The sequence below is a fragment of the Ambystoma mexicanum genome, chromosome 4p, assembly GCF_040938575.1.
Source record: "Ambystoma mexicanum isolate Mex_15411 chromosome 4p, UKY_AmexF1_1, whole genome shotgun sequence".
NCBI lineage: Eukaryota > Metazoa > Chordata > Amphibia > Caudata > Ambystomatidae > Ambystoma > Ambystoma mexicanum.
This window is the reverse complement of record NC_090927.1, coordinates 667418683-667441366: the sequence shown is the minus strand read 5'-3', so window position 1 is coordinate 667441366 and position 22684 is coordinate 667418683. Positions and strand designations below refer to the sequence as shown.

The 22684-nt window shown below is 47.3% G+C and overlaps 1 protein-coding gene across 3 annotated transcripts in view; it reads right to left on the bottom strand.

Moving 5' to 3' along the window:
- The window catches only part of COL19A1 (collagen type XIX alpha 1 chain), a 2241461-nt gene that overhangs the window by 99849 nt on the left and 2118928 nt on the right, over positions 1-22684 (bottom strand). For all 3 annotated transcript variants that reach the window (XM_069606203.1, XM_069606204.1, XM_069606205.1), the window contains exons 47-48: positions 6954-6989; positions 6743-6787 (exon numbers count right to left, since the gene is read on the bottom strand). In XM_069606203.1, the coding sequence (XP_069462304.1) occupies positions 6743-6787; positions 6954-6989 (81 nt within the window). The remainder of the gene's footprint in view (positions 1-6742; positions 6788-6953; positions 6990-22684) is intronic.

Sequence of the window (22684 nt, the reverse complement as noted above, 5' to 3'; positions counted from 1 at the left end):
CAACAGGGTGCCTGGAAAACGGTTTTGGAGGCTTTGGACCGCAGAACGTGTGAGGCCAGAGTGGCTGTGGAGCAACTGTGGCGGGTGCGCGAAGAACTGACTTTTTCAGAGTCGGGGCTCTTACTGAGAGGTGGAAGGATCGTGGTGCCCCAGACCAAAATCCCACAGGTGATCGGCATGGCTCACCAAGGTCATCAAGGAGCCCCCAAGACGAAAGCTCGTCTCCGCCAGAAGGTTCGGTTCCCTGAGCTCGAACGGCGAGTGGAGGAGTTTGTGGCATCATGCGTGTGGTGCCAGGCTGGATCACCGGCCCAGAGGGAGCCGTCCATCGAGACAATGCCGGGGGGGACGAGACCATGGGAGGTGATGCACGCGGACTTGGGGTCCATGTCACGGGGGACTCACTTCCTAGTGGTGGTGGACGAGTGGTCTCGATATCCTGAGGCTGAATTCATAGAGTCGGTGGCGTTTGACAACGTAGTGATAGCACTGGAGAAAATTTTCGCCACTCATGAACTACCATCTGTTCTGTGTTCCGACAATGGGCCCCATTCCAAGGCGAGAGCTTCGCTGAATTCATGAGGGACTATGGCATTCAACACAGAAGGCTCACCCCGCTCTGGCCTAGGGCAAACGGGGAGGCAGAGCGCATGATGCGTACACTGAACAAGGTGTTCAGGATCGCCCAAGGGAAGGGCGAGTGCCTACAGAGGGCGCTGTACGTATTTCTGCAGGGGTATCGGACCACACCCCATACATCAACTGGTGTGGCACCTACTGAGGCCCTATTCCAAAGGTGCCCGAGAGACATAATTCCTGAGGTGGGGGTTCGGGAGTAGGCTGTCATTGACAACAAACAGTGGGGGCAGACCGGCTGGCTAGAACGCAGACGGAAAACATCCAGAGAGGGCTGAGACCACCCACTATTGCCCTGGGTGATGAAGTGCTAGTGAAGAATCGCCACCCACAGGGCAAACTCTTCCTCACGTATGAACCCGCTCCCCTGGATGTCGTGGCGGTGAAGGGGTCCATGGTGACCGCCTCTGACGGGACTTCATCAGTGACCAGGAATGCCAGTTTCTTCAAGAGGTTGGGTGAGCCGAGAGTGGACAGCACTGACGACCGAGAGGGCGAAGAGGCACTGGACGAGGGTGGGGGTGAGGCCTCCGCCGTGAGCTCTCCCGCCCGGAGCGGTCCAGGTCAGAGCACACCGACCAGAGATGTCGGCAGGAGGTACCCCCTGAGAACAGGGCGTGGGAAACCTGCCCGTCTCACTGACTATGTGACGGACTCAGCCGTGAAAAACACCGCTGAGGGATCCAGGGTGGCTGTCAATAAATGGGGGTAGTAGGTTTGTATTGTGTGCTGTGAAATGTTTTGGTAGTTAGCTTTTCTCCTTTTTAATTGTTGTTGTTATCGAAAAGGAGGAGTGTGGCGCTGGCCCTTTAAGGGCGCGCACGTGACGGGGTGACGTTCACTCCGTTGCGTGCTCTGCATAAATAAAGAGGGCGTTCCCCGGTGGCGTCAGAACCACCATGGAGCCCACACGAGCAACATCTCTGCCTCTGTGTCTTTGTGTCACGGGGGGTGGGGGGCTCACGGAAGGCGGTGTCGGAACACCGCTAACAAGACCCTTTGCTAGATTTTTGAGGACTTGATTTTTTTACCTGGAAAGAGTGTGAACCTTTTTTCCCATTCTTTCATGTGTTTTGATGTGTGTTTTACACTTATGTTCTTTGATTGTGGATTTTTAAGACAACTCAATAGGCATCATCTTTTCATGTGTGTTACAAAGCACCCTCAATGCAGTTACACAGTGATGTCTCTTTAGAATTCCCAAAGGTTTAAATACCTTCTCTGGGATAAATTACTGTTTCCCAGAGAATGTAAAGTGAAAATGACTTTACTAGTCTTTCCAAATGTATAGACCCAGCACACACCATCTTACAATGGAGTGCTGGAGGGGTTACATAGTATCCCCTGTGTCTAACTACTCATGTAGCAGTCCAATGCTACCCTTTCCTATTGAAAAGGATGCTGGCAGTGGCTTTACAGCGAGCTACCAGGATTTTTCCTGACCGTGAACACTGGTAGCTAAAAATCGCCATGTTTTTCAAGATGGCGGCTTAAGCCCCTTTGTTTAAACAGGTCCTGGTCTTCTTTTTTCGCCATTTCTTTTTGGAAAGGTCCTTCTAGTGTTTGCCTCTGCGCGCCAAACCAGGTTTGGTCCCTTTGTTCATATGCCTTTGGCGGGCTTCAGGACTGAAGACCGCCTCTGGCGTCTGAGTGTCTAGGGTGGGCAGGAAGTGAGGGAGGTTCCGAAACTCCCTGTGCTTAGTCTCCTAGGAGACCCAAATGCACTCTGGCCTGATTGGGTGGCTGACTGTCCAGTAAGGACAGTCAACCTGCTGGGTGAGTGACAGTTAGGCTGGAATGAATGGGAGAAAACTGTTTGAAAGGCAAGTCTCTTGGAATGGAAAGCAGAGTCGACCACTGGAATGAAAGAACCGAAGATGAGCTGGAAGAGGACGGCTGCTGCAACTCCTGGACCGTTGGTTTGCACGGTGAAGCCCTGCTGCAGGTTCGAATTGCCAAGTTCATCTCGATAGAGAAGCCCCTTCAAGGACGACTTCTCCCTTTGAGTTGGTGGGACCAATCAACTAGTAAGCCACCTGGATACCATTCTTGAAGCTGGTTAGGATTAACCAGGTGGAAGGACACCAGCTTGTGTGCTTGAAGAACAGATACTCGAACTGAAGTGACTCCATTTTGTTTGCGATTTCAGATGATCCCGTGCAGTGCAGGAGTCCCCCGATGTCCTCCCTCTTGTCCCCCTGACTGAGGCTCAGGAACAGCGAGATCTGCAGGAACTGCCAGGAACCAACGCCTTCAGCTGCATTTGTTTCTTCATACTAAGGTACTGTGCCAACCCGATCGAGAGGACGCCACTCTCGCTTTGAAAGTTTGTGAAACTTTCCCCACTTGCACGTCTAATCAGCTTGTGTCCCAACAAATGATTCTTTTTCAACTAAACTACTTCTGAGAACTTTCGCAAAAAGTTTACTGTTCGATACCAGAACTGCTCTTTCCTATCCAGAACACTAGCCCATTGACTTTGGCCTAAGCCTATTGACTTGAATTGAACTCTTCTGGTGAACTGAAACTATTTGCATTTTCGAAAAAGTATATGTGATCTATTCTACTTAGCGTTTCCCTTTTGCTCACTTCTAAGTAACTGAACTGCCATTTGACTCCTATTTCAGGGGAGCGCAAACTGTCTCAGAATCTTGGAGTTTTGTATTGAAGTGTATTGGTTTATAATATTAAAGTTCCTTTTTCTAGTGAAATATTTTCTAAATGATTGTGTAATAAATTAATAAGTGTTTTTTTACCAAGAAACCTTGAGTATAAGTGTCTACTTTAACCACTGTGATTGAAAGACCTCTTTGTAACTTCTTGTACTGCTCACATTCACTCTTGAGGTAATCCTGGCTGTTCAGCTCGCTACCAAAAACTGTGTGGTACAGACTTATACCAAAGGTTGGTCTGGTTTACACCTGTAGTCCTAATTGTATGTGGTGGTCCAAGAGGGTACTGCATGCAATGCTGCCTAACAGGTGTTAGAGAGGAGTCATTTGACACATTCCTGCGCAGAGAATGATGTGATCTTCCCGTCCACTCACACGTCTGGATCTGTGCCTGAATCTCAAAGTAAGCATCTCCCACGTGCAGAATCACGACTTGACACATTTCTTAGAGTGAGTAACTCCCAATAGCCCTTGTTTACCCCATGCTACTTGCCACTGCAATTCCCCCTGAAACCTCCAGTGCCCTACATCTTCCCCCTGTGCCTCTGCAGTTTGGAGGCAATGCCGATGTTCTCCACAAATAACTGCTACTGTGATGCGGTCACAATAATGCATATGTGTGATTCAGCATTTAATGGTAGCGGCAGAATCCCAGCAAGTGAGGGATGCCGTCTTGACGCTTGGCCCCTAATGCATCTCTGTTAAGATATTACCGCCCAGATAAAATCCGGTATTGCACTGGAACGCAATCACGCATCAACGTATTCCGATTCTGAGGGCAGAGGGGCTTTTCTCTACTTGGGACTCAAATGGCAGGCCGCCTTGGTGAAGAGGCCTAAACATGCTGATCGACTGAAGCGTTAGCGCCCTTACCATCCAGCTCTATTATGAGGTAGGTGAGTGGTCCCAAGACGGAGGTGAGGGCCTATAATGACGCTGGGGAGGTGAGGGCCTATAATGTGTGATCGTCGCATAGCGCCTCAAAGAGACCAATGGAAAGCGCTCCAACGATTTTAGACCTTCTGCAGCCTCACCGAGAGCGCCCTGAGACAGAGCGTGTCCACGTCTCCTTAACCAAGCTTGCAATAGGACATTTACATGCTGTTAGAGGCTCCATTTCAAGTTTCTATCTGCTTAGAGAGCAGGAAGCTGTGAGACCATAGAATAGGGGCTGTTACTGTGATTAGAGCCCGGATGCCATACCCTCTGGTTGTTTAAAGAGAAGAGAACAGGCTCCAATGCCGGATAAGATCCCTTAGACAGCCCGCTGGAAGCAGAAGGAAGTGGCACTTTTTTTTCAATCATATTTTTGCTTTTTTAGGTTCGCTTTTCCTTTTTCCATGTGAGAAGAATCAACTTATTTGGATGTGCCGGGTACAAATGCGCGTGAAGGAGTGCTGTGAGGGTCATGGAAAGGGGAGAAGGAGTAAACAAAGGTGTTGTGAATAGCAAACAGCAAAGGAAACACAAACTCCTTTGCAAAAAAGTATGCTAAATATCTGGATTTTATATCTTTGTATCTTTGTGGCCAGAAGCACAACCACGTGCACAAACGTCGCAGAGGATTGTTATCTTTCACAGCCATAACAATGCATGCATTTTTCACCATGTTACAGATTCTGGTACTGCACCCATGCTCTGCACTTCTCTTAATGTTATGACCGGTTTTTACGGAGACACACCACAAACCAACAGCACCAAGAAGTTGCCTTGTTATATAAATGTGTGTACATGTAACAAAAGTGGGCAGCTTGTCCCTCAGAACTGTTAAATGGGCAAAACAAACTTGCTTCTTCCTTTAGTGAGTGCACTGTGGATGCACTGCGTGCACATTGAACATTGACTGCACACATCACAAGGGCAAAGCACCGTCAACCCTTTCAATTGAAATGGCCTCTGTAGTCTGTGAGGGTCCCATTGCTCAGCCAAAGAAAGCTAATTAGCATTGCTTAAGTGGACATTTTGGGTTTCAAACCCCCCCCGCCCCCCTTCTTTCTGCAGTGCAGATGATAGCAAACATGTCCCTTGTTTATCTACACAACTACACAATCAAGACATCTCTTTTGCCCAGCTTCCAGTAAGCATTGCAGGGCTTAGAAGCCCTTATCAAGTACTGGACCCGCTTTTGCGGACCTTTGTTTATTTTTATTGGCGCCCTGAGTGCTCAGCACTGTACACGCTTCCCCTGGGCCAGAGACCAGCCACTCCTCCCCCCCTTCCACGCCACCTCTGATTGGTGTTACATGTCACGAGACCAAGAAGACCTTACTTGTACCCTCTGTCTAGGGCAGTCATGCCTGGGCAGCCGGCTAAGGCTCAGGCAAAGGGCACTATCGCTGGGCACCTTCCATACGTGTCGACCTGTTCGCCCTAACTCCCCAGCCTGTCAAACCTGTTGGCAGCTACAATCAGGTAGGAGACTACAATTTCATTTCTATTAATTGCACTGCTGTTCTGTGCCACCACTCTGCATTTTTTCTGTTTTTCACTCTACAGGGATAGTGCTGTGGGTTCTACAGGGATAGTGTTGTGGGTTTGCATATTTGAATTTTGCTGTTTTGGGCCACCATTCTGCATTTATCTCTAAAGAGATAGTGCTGTGGGTTTCCACATTTGGATTTCGCTGTTTTGGGCCACAGTCTGCATTTATCTCTACAGGGATAGTGCTGTGGGTTTGCATATTTGAATTTGGCTGTTTTGGGCCACCGCTCTGCATTTCTCTCTACAGGGATAGTGCTGTGGGTTTGCATATTTTAATTTTGCTGTTTTGGGCCACCACCCTGCATTTCTCTCTACAGGGATAGTGCTGTGAGTTTGCATATTTGAATTTCGCTGTGCAGTGCAACCACTCTGCATTTTTCTCCACAGTGATATTTTAAGTTTGCACTCTCCATCCCAATGGAACATAGCTGTATCCCTCCAGGGGCGCTGCCAGCCACCACAGACATCTACAATAGTCACTACTGGACTTCACAACACACACCACTGCCAATAGAATGCAGCTGAGATGAAGAAAATGCGGTCCCGCTGTGCACATAATCAGTCTCCTTGACTTGTCTACTCTCCTGACAGTTATCAGAGCGCCCATCCACTCTTCAGATCTCCATGGATCGCTTTCAGGGACTTCGCTATCCCTACCTACCTGTGTTCTGGCTGTAAATGCACACATGTATTCTAGAATCCACCTTCACATCTCACATCTCGGACCGTGGCCCTCCAACGGAGCTCACCCCACAGCGCTTTGAGGCCAGTAGGTGCTATTCAATTGCCATATAACATAACATATAGGATCTCCTTCTTGCACATTTGCTTAACATTGGGGACTTTGATGGTTGTGTGCACATCGTTTGTTTCTTGAATACGACTAAAGACATACAAACAAGACTTTACATTCCATTTACAAAAAAGGATCAAAGAAATTCAGCACTACGTACGCGTTCTCCCTTGGGGCCTCTGTCTCCTGGTTTACCTGGAATCCCCTGAGAAGGAAAGAGACACGAGCTGTAAAGCACACACTACCCGCTTTGATTGAATGGTGCATCAACTGAACACATGAGGCCATTACCTGGTGCCAGGAGATAAAGGGACCTCTACGGTGCTTACTGCCTCTGTGGCAAATTACCCATGCAAAAACAAATGGCCTACCTGAGGCCCTGGCAATCCGTCTTTTCCGTGGATTCCCTATTCGGAGACATAAAGGAGAGGCTTAATGGCGGCCTGGCAGGAAGTAGCAATCTGCGCCGCGCAGGTCAAAAAGACATTAGAGCAGCTAAAGCATTATTTGTACATGTTCCCTGGGCTGAGGGCAGGGATACCTACATTTGCGACACACCACTAAGTAGATCATCTTGGAAACAACACAAAGATGGAAGAACTGGCACGTGCACTTACAGTCAACATCAAAAGAGGACTGAATAGAGAGTTACTTATATCCAAACTAAGGAGGGGTGCTACTGCTGCAATGATCATCCACGATCACTTTAAGTCCTCTTTCCATCTATGTACAATAAACAACGATCCATCAGAGGCACGTGCAGTGGAAAGTCAAGAAGGGAAGTGTGGCATACTGGGCTTATCCCGTCATAAGCAGACATTCATAGTGATCCAGGATTGGCTACGGATGCAGCGCCTTGTATGCCACCCTTACCCAAAGGAAGCGTTCACTTCTCTTTCTGCAGCAAACGAGTCCTTCCATTTCAACGAAACAGATACTCATCAAATGGAATTATCCCAAAAGCAAATTAGGCAGTTTCTGATTTTTAAAAATTGTGCACTGTTGCCAGTATCGATTTACCCTTAATTGTGTAAAAAAGAATTGCAGTGACACATTTTTTTTAAAAAAGAAACTATTTTTACAAATCTTAATTTGTTTAAAAAAAAAACGATTTTTTTTTACAAAAACTAAATCATTTCCTAAAGAAATAAGTGTGTTTAAAACATGTAATCTTTCTTAAAAGAGCAATCAAATTTTAGCCAATAAAATCAGTCGATTATTGCCAAAAGAAATACATTTGCTAAAAAGTAAACAATTTGTTTTTTGTTTATATCAAGCTGCAGCAAAAGTACACGCACTTCACTTTAAAGTGAAATAGTGAATTTGACGGTCCAAATCGCTATCCCCTCTCCCAAAAACAAAAAATATCTCCAGCCCTACTTACACAGATGCACTAATATTAGACCAGAAGTGCATATTTTTACACTTAAAGTAAGAAGACTCCCTCACTTGTCAATTGTTTTAGCACTTTCTTCTCGACAGTAACTACAGCTCCAACATGTGTGTCCTTACCACGGGCGCTCCGTGGCAAGGGTTCGAGAGTGTGCTATCCTGTGAAAGCTGTGGCTTGAGGTTTGCTCTCCAGCAGGGGCGTTGCTGGGGGGGCTAAGGGGGCTATAGACCCTGATCTTTTGGTTGTAGCCCCGGATAGAATCTCAGGAGCTACAGCCAAAAGGCTAGCTAGCCCCCAGTCCCGACAGCTCTGACATCAGCTTAGCCCCGGGTCTTTTCTAGACCTAGCAACACCCCTGCTCTCCAGTGTCACTTCCCTCGCTTAATTTCAAAGTGGATACAGAGTGAGAAGGTACAAAAAGCAACTCATGTAAGGCTGCAACTAATGAAGAAATGCCAGTGTGCCCTACCAGCTCACTGCTTGTCCGGGGAGACGCACTGCGTGCAGAGATGTTCAGAACTAAGATGTACGCCGTCCCAGATCCCGAGATGCTCTTTGCCTCCCACTTGTCCTTCCTACACAGCAGAGGCGTAGCCAGGATTGTCTAACAAGTGGGGCCTGAAGCTAAAGTAAGCTATGGAACTCCCTCCCCCTACAATCAGAGCTGAAGACTCATTCAACACATTTAAAGCCAAAACCAAATCGTGGCTCTTTGACCAGCACTAAGACATGCTCTGCGCCCTGTTTTACATACTATGGCCCGCTGACCTCCGTTACTATTTTTTCTATACACCCTATGGGTATATCCACTGTTAAGCCTAAGTGGCACTGAAACCACTGTATTATATGTAGATAGATACTCTGTTAACATTTCTGTCAATGTAATTTTTATGTCTGTATATATGCCTTTCTGTGACTTTGTACAAATTGCGCCCTGATGCCTCTGGGCCTGATGGCTTGCGCGTTATAAATAAAACAAATACAAAATACAAATAATGTGGTTGGCCCCACCGCAGTAACAATAACATCTGTAACATCTGTAAATGCACACACAGTGCTGCTGAGTGGGCATTTACAGATTTTGGGTGCCCTGCCTGTTCAGGCCCTACCCTGTCCACACCTCTGCTACACAGTAAGGAACCCAATACACAAAGTGCATTGCTTACAGCCAGTGCTACGTGGGCAATCAGCCATGAATGCTTGGCTGTCCTATTAGCCGAAGGCATGTTATTAAATGTGGACTGAGATCTGCGTCTAGATAGGTTGTGTTGTCAGGGATTGGGTGATAAAGGGAGCCTCTTATTGCAGCGGAGTTAGGGTGACCAAAAAATAAAATAAAGAAAACGGGTCAGGGATAGAAATAGAAGTAGGACTAAGGAAAATACAAATACAACGTTCGTCCTACTTGTATGTCGCTGGCCTGTTGCGGGGATTGGGGGGATGTTCTCACAGGCACACTCCTCTCATTGGAGGAGAGCGCCTGGGAGGGGAAGGGGGTGGAAATGGGGGTGTGAAAAGAATTTCACGCCCCCATTCGCGCAGCAAGAGTTGCACTGGGACCTGATTTCGGGACTTCTAGATCGGGTCCCAGCAAAAACCAGGACTGTAGCCACCCACCCATGGAAACCTGGGACAGGGTTTATAAAATCTAAAAACTCCCGACCCTGGGAAGGAGGGTGATTTCCCAGACTGTCTCGGGAAAACCGGGAAGGCCGGGTCACCCTAGGCAGAGTGGTTAAACACAGCTGGCCAGTCCCGTACATCATGAGTCCTTTGTGAAGGTTTTGGGGGTTCAGTGTGAGAATAACATCTTGAATCCCATGACGTACACTGTCCAGGGATACTTCTTGCTTCCAGCACTTATATATGGGGTGACTCGATGTGACTGGGGATCCATCTCAAACTGTCCTTAGTTGACCCAAATTGGGCTGAAGGTGTGGGTAACCCCAGGGTGTTCTCTCAACTGGTGTGTTAGGGTGTCCCATTTGCACACAGGTGACTTTATCTACAACCAGTTGTGATTATACGCCACTTTTCTGCAGCTTTGCAGGAGTGTACCTCACCTTGCCAAGGTTACAAAAGAGTAAAACTCCATGCTTAATTATGAACTCAGCCATGAGGCAAGTGAGGAAAACCCATGGGAATAGGAGTTTTTGCTGCAATGTATTTCGTCGAGGGAGAATTCATAGCATGTTTGCACAATGGATTTTGCTGCTGCATACATATATGGGGGGGTGGGTTTACGGAAATAATTAATGTAGGGTGTTTAATGGGGGAGGGGCTGCAGGGCATCTCCTCTGCATATATATGCGGCAAAATCAATGTGTCAAAAAAATAATCGATGAATTCTCCTTCGAGGAAATGCATTCGAGTAAATAACCGTGAAGCAAGCTCATCGCATGCCTCCTTGCATGACCTGGGCCGTCAATGCCGTCTTCGCGGCATCTGCATATTAGAGGTAGAGGCATCAGGGTCAGTTCAGCATGAGCATCGTCGCACCCCACCACCCCAATGCATACATAGAGGGGGGGCTATGTAAATAAGCAACTTCACCGTGTGGTGGCCCACCACCAAGGCACACTTGAGGTTTGTCTCCGCTTGATCGTTGGCTGTCAAATAAACGTTAGTTCAGTTGACAGGTGAGGCAACCAACCGTCACATGGTTTCATCGCTTGAACTCTGGGGGGCCGACCAAACGATTTTTAGACTATTTCCTCTATCATTTTGACCTCAGCTGACTTGCAGACTTCCTGAAAGTGATTATACTCTCCAAAGTTGCTGCGACTGCGTCCAATGGGGGGACGGGGTGGGACCTCAAGCAGGAGTTCTTGACCAGCTGTGTAGCAAGCCCTCTGCGCCAACAGGTTCTTCCATTTCAGAGGATTTATGCCTTAGTTCAGGCCTGCACCAGGGCAATGCTAGACCTAGCCCGTTGCTCTAGTGCAAAATGCATTGAAAGAATATAATCATTTCAGTGGTGGCCATTTTTGTCATAGTACTAATTTCACTTGCACTAGTGCAAAGCTTCTGTAATACTGTCCATGAATCTTCAATGAGTCTACACACTAAGCTCTATGAGTCATTCAGTCTTTTTAGGCAGGAAATAAGGTGTAAATGTTATATAATCAATATTTACTGATTACCTCCCATTGAAACATGGGGCTGTATTACTAAAACTTTACAAAGCTGAAAGTGCAATTATGCCTCGTATTTACACTATGGGAAAATTGCCTTGTGCAAAAGTAATGAAAAAGAGAACACATTTTTGCACCCGGGCAAAGTTTTCCTTAGTGCTCATTGTGTGTACAATTTGCACTGATGCAAAGTTTATATAATAGGACCCCTGAATTTCTCCCCTGATCCATGAAAATGTGCATCTCTGTAAAACAGATGCCACCGCACAACAACCACAAATAAATTAAGCACTCATTGAGCCTGATTTTAAGCAGGTTGATATAATTAAAGTTTATGAATATTATTTTCTATTTAAATAGGAAAAGCGAGATGTGTGAGGAATTCGATCATCCGCACGGGAAGAGTGCGCTCACCTGGGTTTTTTAATTTTTTGGATAAATAAAAATGAATGATGGGAGACAAACCTCAGAGAAATTAGTGTGCCTATTCTGCATCCATTTCATCTGCTTCCTGCACCAAACGCATAGTCACATTTACTCTGGGAATACACAGCCTACAGGCGCCGTCTTTCCCTGTCATATTCAGCTGGAATGTGACAGCCCCGGGTACATCAAAGCATTCCAAGAAGGAGGAAGGCAAACCTTCATCCAGCCATGAGCAGCCTAATTTAAATATCAAAGGCACCATGGATCTGCATCCCTTTTTTTCTCCGGCTGGTGGCAGTGCATAATAATAATAGATAATTGAAGCAAGCCTAGAGGAGGGGCTTGGTTGCCGGACAGACAAAAGGAAGGCTGGACTAATACCTCTTTGGCAATGTGTCAACTTGAAATTAATTCCCACTCCTCTGTATGAAAGGCAGTGAAATGAATGTCTGGGTGCACTATTTACTGTAGACAAACACCTGCGGAACTGACCCCATTCAGAGGGGAGAAGTATGTGGTTTTGGGGAGACAGGAAGTCTTCTCCCAGCACAGACTTCAAGGGAACCCTGCACTTTAATCAAGAGTCACAGAGGGCTCAGTTAACCAGAGAGACAGTTTGATCTACAACAGACAGGGAGATGGGTGCTACCTAGGTATATGTTGTCACCTCCTTGTCTGTCATGTTGCAGAGCACTCTGATCCTGGCCTCATGCGTAACAGAAAATTGTTGGTAGGGACACAGGATTGGTTCATTAAGGCGGGTTTAGCCTGCACCAATCATTGGGACCCCTTTGGCTTTAAAAGAGGGCTGAATCCCTCACTTAGCAGATCACCTGAAGGCTTAGAAAGGAGTAAGAAGGACACATTTGGACTTGTACAGTCTACCTTACATTTTCCACAGTGAAGGAAGGCCTGGAGTTCCAAGAGGGAAGCACGATCCCTCCACTAAACATCTCCCAGGGAACAGAGGGAGATACCAGACTCAGAGAACCCGTCAAGCAGCTCCAGAACCAGTACCCAGCCAGCACACAGCGTGCCCTGCTAGGTTCTGCCAGCAAGCTTCCTAGGTGGGAAGTGCCAGAGAGTATCTGAACTAAGGACAAGGCTGTTGCCTGCAAACACTCTCCTCAGCTTTGGGCCCTCCTCCTTGAAAGGACACAAGCCCTGCGAAGAAGCTAGGAGGAGTGCCACCCAAGCATCTTCCAGCGTCCATCTTTTAAGGTCATTTTCGAGACAGTAAAATCCTCGAACCGCATCCACCTGCACCGTTGACTGTTGTCACGCCGCAGTCAACAGAGCTGTCTGAGACGCCTCGACCAGCATTCCAGATCCACCAACCAGCACAGTGACAACGATTCTTGGCCCTGAGCCACCACGCCGGACAGCCTGAAGACGTCCATCCAGGCTTGCTTGCCAAACCGCCTGTCGCCTGGTACCCGAAGCTGTCTCGTGCCACTAACTCTGTCTCAAGGGCTGCAAAGTGCCTTGGAACCGCCTCAACGCTGTCACGCACCAAGAACTTCTTTAGCACCAGGTACATTGTGGTTCAGCCCCCCCTGGTCCTACTCCGAAGGCCCTTAGAGACAGTTCTGGCCATTTGCCCCCCTTGGTGCTGAAGCCAAATAACCTTGAACAGTAAGACTGATTACTTTACCAACTACCCTCCTGTCAGTATCCAGAGTGAATCCTTTTCCTTCGAGAAACTGTCTGCCCTCTGCATTCCTTTACAGTGTGGGTTGTAATTATAGTGTGCTAGAAGTCTAGAACTGTCTGTTGTAGTAATAATAAAGTAGATGTTTTTATACAGCCTTGACTGGACAGTCCCTTTTTATCACTGGGTAATAATTGTATTTTCGATGTGTTGTAACTAACCAACGATCCACAACTTTTCGGAGATAAGCCTGCTGTTCCATCCACGTTACCAGAATTGGACAAGGAGCTCTTATAATTCACTTGTATTCCAATCTTTTTGGATCCCTTCTGGTGTACTAGAGGTGTGGAGTTGATTGATGGTTTAGAAACCCATATTCAAATCTGGACCACTGGTGCCCCGGAAGTTTATTCGTCACAAGATGAGAGTCTCAACTTAACAAAGGAAGGAGGGTTAGAGGGTGGCTCTGCAATTCTATATCCTGATGTGGTGTCGAAGAAATGAGAGAGATACATGCCTATACATTATGGGCCTCATTAGCAGTTTGCCGGTATCCCACCGGTATTACTGACAAACTGTAATACAGTTTCGAAAAAAGAGGGGCTGAGGCATGCAATCTAGTTCCCAGCTTTCTGTACCTTCTGCAGTTCAGTTGCTCTTCTCCTCCAAGCGCTTTCATGCCTCTTGCAATCTTCAGGGAGGCAGTCTGTTTAGGTGTTGCTGAATAATGCCAATTTTGCCCTCAGGGAATTCTGGTAGCTGTAGTCAATGCTGGTAGCCAGGAACCAACTCCCCTCCAATTGCACAGTATAAATTCCACAGTGGGGTGTGGGGGGAAAACCAGCATTATGGCTCTCCTAAGTGGGGCATGGGAATTACTGGCAGATTCCAAGTGGTGGAAATGCTGGTAAATCCCCATTCCATGGAGTCCCATAAGATTCCATGGGGGATTTGCCAGTATTACCGGAACTGGTATTACCAGGCCGGTAATACCGGCAGTTTTTGCTGGGTGGCGTATATATACTTCTAGATCAGAGGTGGAGATAAATCCACCACCCTACTGGCAAACTTGGAGTGTGCCACTGCGGTAACTTGCTGCTACGTGATAATTCTTATTATTACCACTCCGGTACACTCGTATTGGGGCCCTATGTCTTTAGTAGCTATTCATTGATTTGAGACATGAACTATTTAAAGATGAACACCATGGCACTGATTTACAAAAGCCTTTTACAATGGCGCAATCCCATTGAAAAACACGTTTGTAAATCAGGCCCTATGAGTCCAGTTGTGATTATAACACATGTTTGAAAGTGTCAAAGGGGACACATGCAAGTTCTCGGTATCAACCATTACCTAACATCAAATTCTGGTAGTGGGCTTTAAAACTAAAGCAGAGATGTAGGCACTGTCCTGCAAACAGGGTGGTAAGTTTAATCATAATTACTGGCACCATAACATGAAAAGTAAAGCAGCTATTCTGAGGAATACAGTAATGGCTTATCCAAAATGTGGCAGCCCTGTTGAAAAGGTCCTGGTATAGTAACATTAAAAGTAAAGCTAACACGCCCTGTCACACTAAAAGTAATGCAAACCTACTGCAAAGTGCTGATATTGTCACGTGTTTGTTAAAGCTAACGAGCTGCGAAGTGCTGATACTGTCAAATTAAAAGTGTTGCAAACCTGCTGAGAAGTGCTAATACTGAAATACTAAAACTCCATCAAACCTGCAAAGGCATGCTGCTGGTATCCTAATAGGAGGAAAATAAACCTTGTGAGAAGTGCTGGTACAGGCACATTAAGAGTGGTGCAAACCTGCTGAGAAGTGCCGATACTGAAACACTGAAACTCCATCAAACCTGCTGAGACATGCTGCTAGCATCCTAGTAGGAGGAAAATAAAACTCTTGAGAAGTGTTGATACTGGCACATTAAATGTAAACCACTCTTGCTGGGTGGTGCTTGTAGTCACATTAAAAGAAAAGCACACTGGCTGGGAAGTGCTCGCACTGGCCCAGTGAAATGAAGAAACCCTGCTGTAAAGTGCTAGTTGCATCACATTAACAATACAGCAGATGCTGTGCATGTTTTTGTACTTTCTCATGAAAAGTGAAGCAGTCTGAAGGGAAAGTGCCAGTGCTGATCTATGGACATGATGGGTTTCTGAGACACAGTTCCACCCAGGTAGCCATTACCCGTGGACCAATTTCCTCCCGGGCATGCTCCCAATACACTTCCCCTTAGTTAGTCACCCAGGCTCTTTAGCCCCCAAACGAGATATGATATGATAGGTTATTTATAACACACTTAATACCCAGCGGTTTCTAAGCGCGGACCCGGGGATCGAACCTGTGGTGCTTTGTGTCGTCTAGCTGTCAAGGTGAGCACGTTCCCCCTGAGCTATCCTACCGAGAGGATCCCTTATTATTTTCAATGTACGACCAAGCAGTTTACTCCATAAACCGAAACCACAAATCCCTAAATAAGGATTAGATTGGATCGTGTAGCTCACGGTTGCATGTGTTTTTAACGAATCACAAAACAACAAATTAATTTTTAACGAACTACAAACACCTAAAAAAGGCCCCCTTTTTTATTCATATTTTTCTCCACCCCCCAAAACTACTATTCCCATTCCCAACTACATATATAGTTTTGAAAAATTCGTAATTTTTTGGGTGTTTTTGTTAAAAATTCGATTCGTTATTTTTCATTCGTTAAAATCACTGCATATCGTAGCTTACATAGCATGAATAGTAAATGTTTAAATAGTAAAAAGTTACGGCTGGGTGGGCAATTATTTCCGAAGATTAGACAAAGCTAAATCTTATTTAATCGGCAGGTGTCTTTTTATTGCATTGGTATCACCCCAAACAAACGTTGAAATGTCAACAGCCGCTAGTTCACAGATTTGTCCTCTAGATGGCAGCATTGGCCGCACGAAAAGCATCCCCGCTTTTCTTGGCTGCGCAAGCGGAAGGCTGGAGCAGAGGGGAAGCAAAGCAAGGAGGATGGAAATTAAAATTCACTGTATAGCGAGGCATCTGTTGATGCACTTCCATGATAAATGAGGCGAGAAAGTCTCTGATCTTTCCAGTCTTCTAAAGTTAAATGCTGTTTGATTGCTTAGTTGACAGAAATGAGGCCCCAAGCTTTTCGTAATTTTGCTGCTGCTGCAGCAGCAGCGCCGGCAATGGAGCTGCCAGCTTGTCACGGAATTCTCCATGGACAATGGGAGCACGCGGGCTAAGTAGGAAGGGAAGAAAGTGCACGCCGCACAATCCCATCTAATAGCGCTCTGGCGTTTGCAAACGGAAACCAGCCAGCCTCTACGCTCTGGGCACTCGGCAGGGGTCCCCCGAAGAGACGCTGTCAAGCTGGCGAGCCCCCTATGCTGCTTAGCATGTGTCACGGCACAACTGCCTCAGGGGGCCTGGCCTTTTTTGGACACTTATTGTTTCTTAACGCTATCAGGGGGCACTTGCACTGCAAGCTCAATGCATCGCGTTTTGAAAAGTAACCAAGAACCTTTGCACCGGCGCAAGTGCCATTTGGCGCTGTGCTGCCAAAATGGCAAGAATTGCCCTATTGCAAAAGAATACACTTTGAATGCAGCAAGCCCATACTGTCCGTTGGGCTTATAAGTCACGGTATTAGGGCACATATGTATTAATTAATATGTGATGATGCACTTACCACCAGAGACCAGTCCCTAAGCGCAAGATGGGGATTCGAACATGTGTTCCTCTGCATGGTGTTGCTTCCAAGACAAACACCTTGCCTCTGAGCTATCCTCCCGGCACTAGGGCACGTTTTCTGTACGGTGTCCCGAAGAGCTGGAATATATCATCATTTTTGATGGATGCAAAATGTTTGGCTGTCTGTCTTTGTCCTTGCTCGGGTTTTTTTTTATTGTGCGTCCTATAGTTTCCTTTTTCCCACATAAATCCCAGCAAATCCCTGCACGCAAAACGAAATGAGGGGACTGGCTCACAGTGTCGCACGAGCAAGGGTCGATTTCGCAAGTGTAGAAACATAAAGGGCTGGCGTTACAGGAGTTTCCGGCGGCCATTTTAACGTGTCTCTGGAGGATGTGGGCGCATGAGCATTCATGCATATTTGCATCTGTGTTCAAAGTAATGTCTTACAACCCAGCTTCCTAAAACGCCCACCAGACGAGTGCTCCTGTTCAAATATTCCAGGCTTGGAGTTAGAGCAGCGCTTCTACTTCTTCTTACTGATAGATTTGTATCCATCAGCGGTGATTGTTGGATAGCGAGGCTTGAGCCTCATTACTCCATCTTCTCGGGTTGAGTGTGTAGTCGTGGGTTTGTATTCTTCATGGTCTGTGTTGACTTGTCACAGTAGGGCTGGTTTCACAGGGTCTTCGCCGTGATGGGCCGCGAGTAGCAGTCGAAAGGGTTTGCAGTGGTGGCAGTGAGTCTTCTGATCAGAGGGTTCGGGTTCTGATCCAGTCCTTGGCAGAAGTTCTTACTCAGCCTCGTTAGATGTTCGTCCAACATCAGGATGTCCAGGTCTCTGTGAAGGTCTGCCATCCTTCTGAGTTAGAGCAGTACTGAAGCCAGTGCTTTAAGTGGGAAACCGAATCGGGGGTGAGGGGGGCTTTAGATTGGGGCGTGGTCAAATGGTGCTGGGCGTGGCCTAAAGGAGGGGCAGGTGACTTAGGCAGAGGCCACTTGATCCAAACAAACAATACATTGTGAGGCCCTGCAAACTTACTTTTAGGCTACCTAACATGGTCTCAGGTGTTCTTGTTGGCAGCCGGTCTGCAAACGATAATTTCCAAATAAATTGAGGTCAGTAAATAAATACCTTTTTGACTGGGGATATAAGCAATGCAATCAGTGGGAAAATCGGCTCCTTCCTCTTCCTCCTCCTCTGATCACATCGAGCCCCATCCATGGCACCAGCTCCTTCCTCTTCCTCCTCCTCTGATCACATCTAGCCCCATCCATGGCCCCAGCTTCTTGCTCTTCCTCCTCCTCTGATCACATCGAGCCCCATCCATGGCACCAGCTCCTTCCTCTTCCCCCTCCTCCTCTGATCACATCGAGCCCCATCCATGGCACAAGCTCCTTCCTCTTCCTCCTCCTCTGATCACATCGAGCCCCATCCATGGCACCAGCTCCTTCCTCTTCCTCTTCTTCTGATCACATCGAGCCCCATCCATGGCACAAGCTCCTTCCTCTTCCCCCTCCTCCTCTGATCACATCGAGCCCCATCCATGGCACAAGCTCCTTCCTCTTCCCCCTCCTCCTCTGATCACATCGAGCCCCATCCATGGCACCAGCTCCTTCCTCTTCCTCCTCCTCTGATCACATCGAGCCCCATCCATGGCACCAGCTCCTTCCTCTTCCTCCTCCTCTGATCACATCGAGCCCCATCCATGGCACCAGCTCCTTCCTCGTCCCCCTCCTCCTCTGATCACATCGAGCCCCATCCATGGCACAAGCTCCTTCCTCTTCCCCCTCCTCCTCTGATCACATCGAGCCCCATCCATGACACAAGCTCCTTCCTCTTCCCCCTCCTCCTCTGATCACATCGAGCCCCATCCATGGCACAAGCTCCTTCCTCTTCCTCCTCCTCTGATCACATCGAGCCCCATCCATGGCACCAGCTCCTTCCTCTTCCTCCTCTTCTGATCACATCGAGCCCCATCCATGGCACAAGCTCCTTCCTCTTCCCCCTCCTCCTCTGATCACATCGAGCCCCATCCATGGCACAAGCTCCTTCCTCTTCCCCCTCCTCCTCTGATCACATCGAGCCCCATCCATGGCACCAGCTCCTTCCTCTTCCCCCTTTTCTGATCACATCGAGCCCCATCCATGGCACAAGCTCCTTCCTCTTCCTCCTCCTCTGATCACATCGAGCCCCATCCATGGCACAAGCTCCTTCCTCTTCCTCCTCCTCCGATCACATCGAGCCCCATCCATGGCACGAGCTTCTTGCTCTCCCTCCTCCTCCGATCAAATCGAGCCCCATCCATGGCACCAGCTTCTTGCTCTCCCTCCTCCTCTGATCACATCGAGCCCCATCCATGGCACAAGCTCCTTCCTCTTCCTCCTCCTCCTATCATATCGAGCCCCATCCATGGCACCAGCTCCTTCCTCTTCCTCCTCTTCTGATCACATCAAGCCCCATCCATGGCACCAGCTCCTTCCTCTTCCCCCTCCTCTGATCACATCGAGCCCCATCCATGGTACAAGCTCCTTCCTCTTCCCCCTCCTCTGATCACATCGAGCCCCATCCATGGCACAAGCTCCTTCCTCTTCCTCCTCTTCTGATCACATCAAGCCCCATCCATGGCACAAGCTCCTTCCTCTTCCTCCTCCTCCGATCACATCGAGCCCCATCCATGGCACCAGCTTCTTGCTCTCCCTCCTCCTCTGATCAAATCGAGCCCCATCCATGGCACCAGCTTCTTGCTCTCCCTCCTCCTCTGATCACATCGAGCCCCATCCATGGCACCAGCTCCTTCCTCTTCCTCCTCCTCTGATCACATCGAGCCCCATCCATGGCACCAGCTCCTTCCTCTTCCTCGTCCTATCACATCGAGCACCATCCATGGCACCAGCTCCTTCCTCTTCCTCGTCCTATCACATCGAGCCCCATCCATGGCACCAGCTCCTTCCTCTTCCTCGTCCTATCACATCGAGCCCCATCCATGGCACCAGCCCCTTCCTCTTCCTCGTCCTATCACATCGAGCCCAATCACATTGGGCCCCATCCCTGGCGCCGGCTCTGTATCCTAAATGCAATCTGCATGTTGCTCACGTCTTTCATGGCATTAAAATGGAAGAGGGGTGCAGGGGGGTGGTTCAGAAGCAAACAATGCTCTGCACATCAGTGGGATTTATGTCTTCTCCAGAAATCTGTTCATCGCCAGCAGGTCACAGGATCATATGAACTCCTTCAGATGTCAGTGAAATGGCACATACTTGTCTAGCAATAACATTTAATATCAGAGCCCAAGAGACAATTCATTTTGTCAACATAACGTAAGTTGTCATTTTCATGGGTCCCAAGTCTTCATTTTCAATGTGCTGGGAGAAACCTTCTCCCAAATAGGAGCAAACGCTGAAGCCAAGCGAGGGCGCCAGTCCCATTGCTAGAGATTTGGCAGGAGGGAGTGCTTCCCAAAAGGTTTGTTTCTAAAATAATGGGTTGAACTGTGCATTCTACAGCACGTGCATAAGCAAATAGCATCAATAAGTATTGGATTTATGGGCAGTTCTGAACACACCAGATAGACCAATACTTCAGATGCCAAGCATGGCAGTGAAGTTGGCAAGAAGAGTAAGGAAAGGGGACAGCAATCCAACTGCGGACAACTGTTGAAATAGTAGCTGTTGCCTCTATTTTATAAGTAGCATATACTTGAAACCCTTGTGGTTGGGCATGATATAAATAAAACATCATATCATATCAATGCATGTGCCTTTAACTACCTTGGTAGATTATTTATTCCACTGTCTGTTTGAGAACCATGGCTCACATGTGATGCTGCCCTGAGTGTGCCAGGAGATAATTCTGCTTACATTTAAAACTGTATAATTGGTTAATATAATAATTGTACATGGATCAACACTCTTTTCTTTGACACCATCTGACTTGAATCCAAGCTGGGTAACCCTAGTTTTACAGTTAAGGGAAATAAGGTGCAGGGAGTTAAAGTGATACACTCGGCATCACATGATGTGTCAGTGAGAGCTGGGGTCTGAGCCCAGGTCTCCACATTTATAGGTTACACGTAAGCAGAGAAGGGTGCATCTTCACCAGTTTCAGTCAACATAGAAAGATTTCGCTGAAGTTTCCTTTAAAGGGCTAAACTAGGACTGCCTACAATAAATCTGATTTGCAAAACACCAAATCACAAAATAAACAAAACTGACAAATATTGGTTATCTTAATATAAACTGGTGTAACACATGTATGATTACCCACTTCAGAAAAAAAGGCTGCATCATTCCCACCTGCAAATGAATAGTTGTATGCGGGTTATGCTCAGATTTCAGGGACAGTCAATTAACCTTTTGTAAAAAAACAGAGGGTGTTTCACAACCTAGTCCCAGAGGATCCCATACTCAGGTGGCCAGGGAAAAGCCATTGCTTTTGGATCCCGACCCTTGGGGTGGACAAGCGAGGGAGGATCATCTGGTTAAGGGGTTCTCGGGGAGTGGGGGAGAAGCACCCAATGGTGAGACATGGTATCCCCCCTTTTCCACAACCCATCTAACCCCTATCCCGGCCTATTTTATGGGAAACTACAGCTCCCATAATTCCTCCCCACTTTACATTGACATCACCATTGAGCCGAGGAAGATGAGGAATGAGGCCATAAGGATTACCTCTACCCAGTTGCAATGGCTCTGTCCCTGTAATGAGGCAGTGTCAGGCACCTAATCCTACCTATACACACCTGTCACGTGTTAACACTCCCTGTCAGGATAAAAGGTGGTGCGCACAGGCACACTCTGAGCGAGGCTGGGTACGAGAAGGAACAGCTCATTCGGGGCTGATGAGAACCAGGCAAATGAAGTTGGAAGGCCAATGGGCGGATCGGCAGTTGCAAAGAATGAGAGAGAGCCAGGCGTGAATTGCACACATTCGGGAAGCCATAAGCGTTCCAACACTGAAACCAAGTGAGCGGAAGAGAGAAATCTTTAAGGTACTTGAAAGTGGCCTGCGGCCCTGCCGGGTGAACAACGGAGTTGGGGAGTAGTAGGGGAGGTGTTGGTAATGACCTTGACTGCTGAATGAAAGACTTTGATGAAAGAAGACCAATGAACACAACCAGTGAGTTATCGAAGGCAACAAAAGCCCGGTTTTGTGTTCAAAGCAAATGAAACTGTAACCCAAAAGTTGAAGAGTTGCACGTGTGCCAATAAAATGTGCAATGGAAAAGAGAATTGCTGAATTGTAAAAGGAAAGGATACAAAGTAACAGAGTGGTCCTGTGAGGTGAAATCACACATTGAAATCTCTCTGTGAAATGTTCTGAGGTAAAGTGTATTACAATGGGATGCAAAGGCAAGAAACTCAGCACAATCCCGAAAGAAAGTGAATAGGTGAAAAGAAAAGTATGTGAACTCTGAATATGCCAAGAGGGCAAAGTATATGAACTTTGAAAGATGCCAAGAGGGCAAAGTAAAAAGCATAACAATCTACAATTACCACGAAGTGTTGGGGTTGCATATGAGCTTTGAAAAATGCCAAGAGGGCAAAGTAAAGAGAATAAGAAGCGACAAGTACCAAGAGGCATTGGTGTTGCAAGATGAGGAAGATTGTTGACTGTGGTCATGCTGATGTCTACATAAAAATCCTTGCAGTTTTGAAAGTCTTCGGCAGTGAAAAGGCACCTAAGACAAAACGTGGGGAAGGAACCACCATGAAGTGAATAGACAAGCTTGAGCCCGGCAGAGGGAAGCCTGCGCAGAACTATGCGATAAAGTGAAAAAGTGAACAGACAGGCTCGAGCC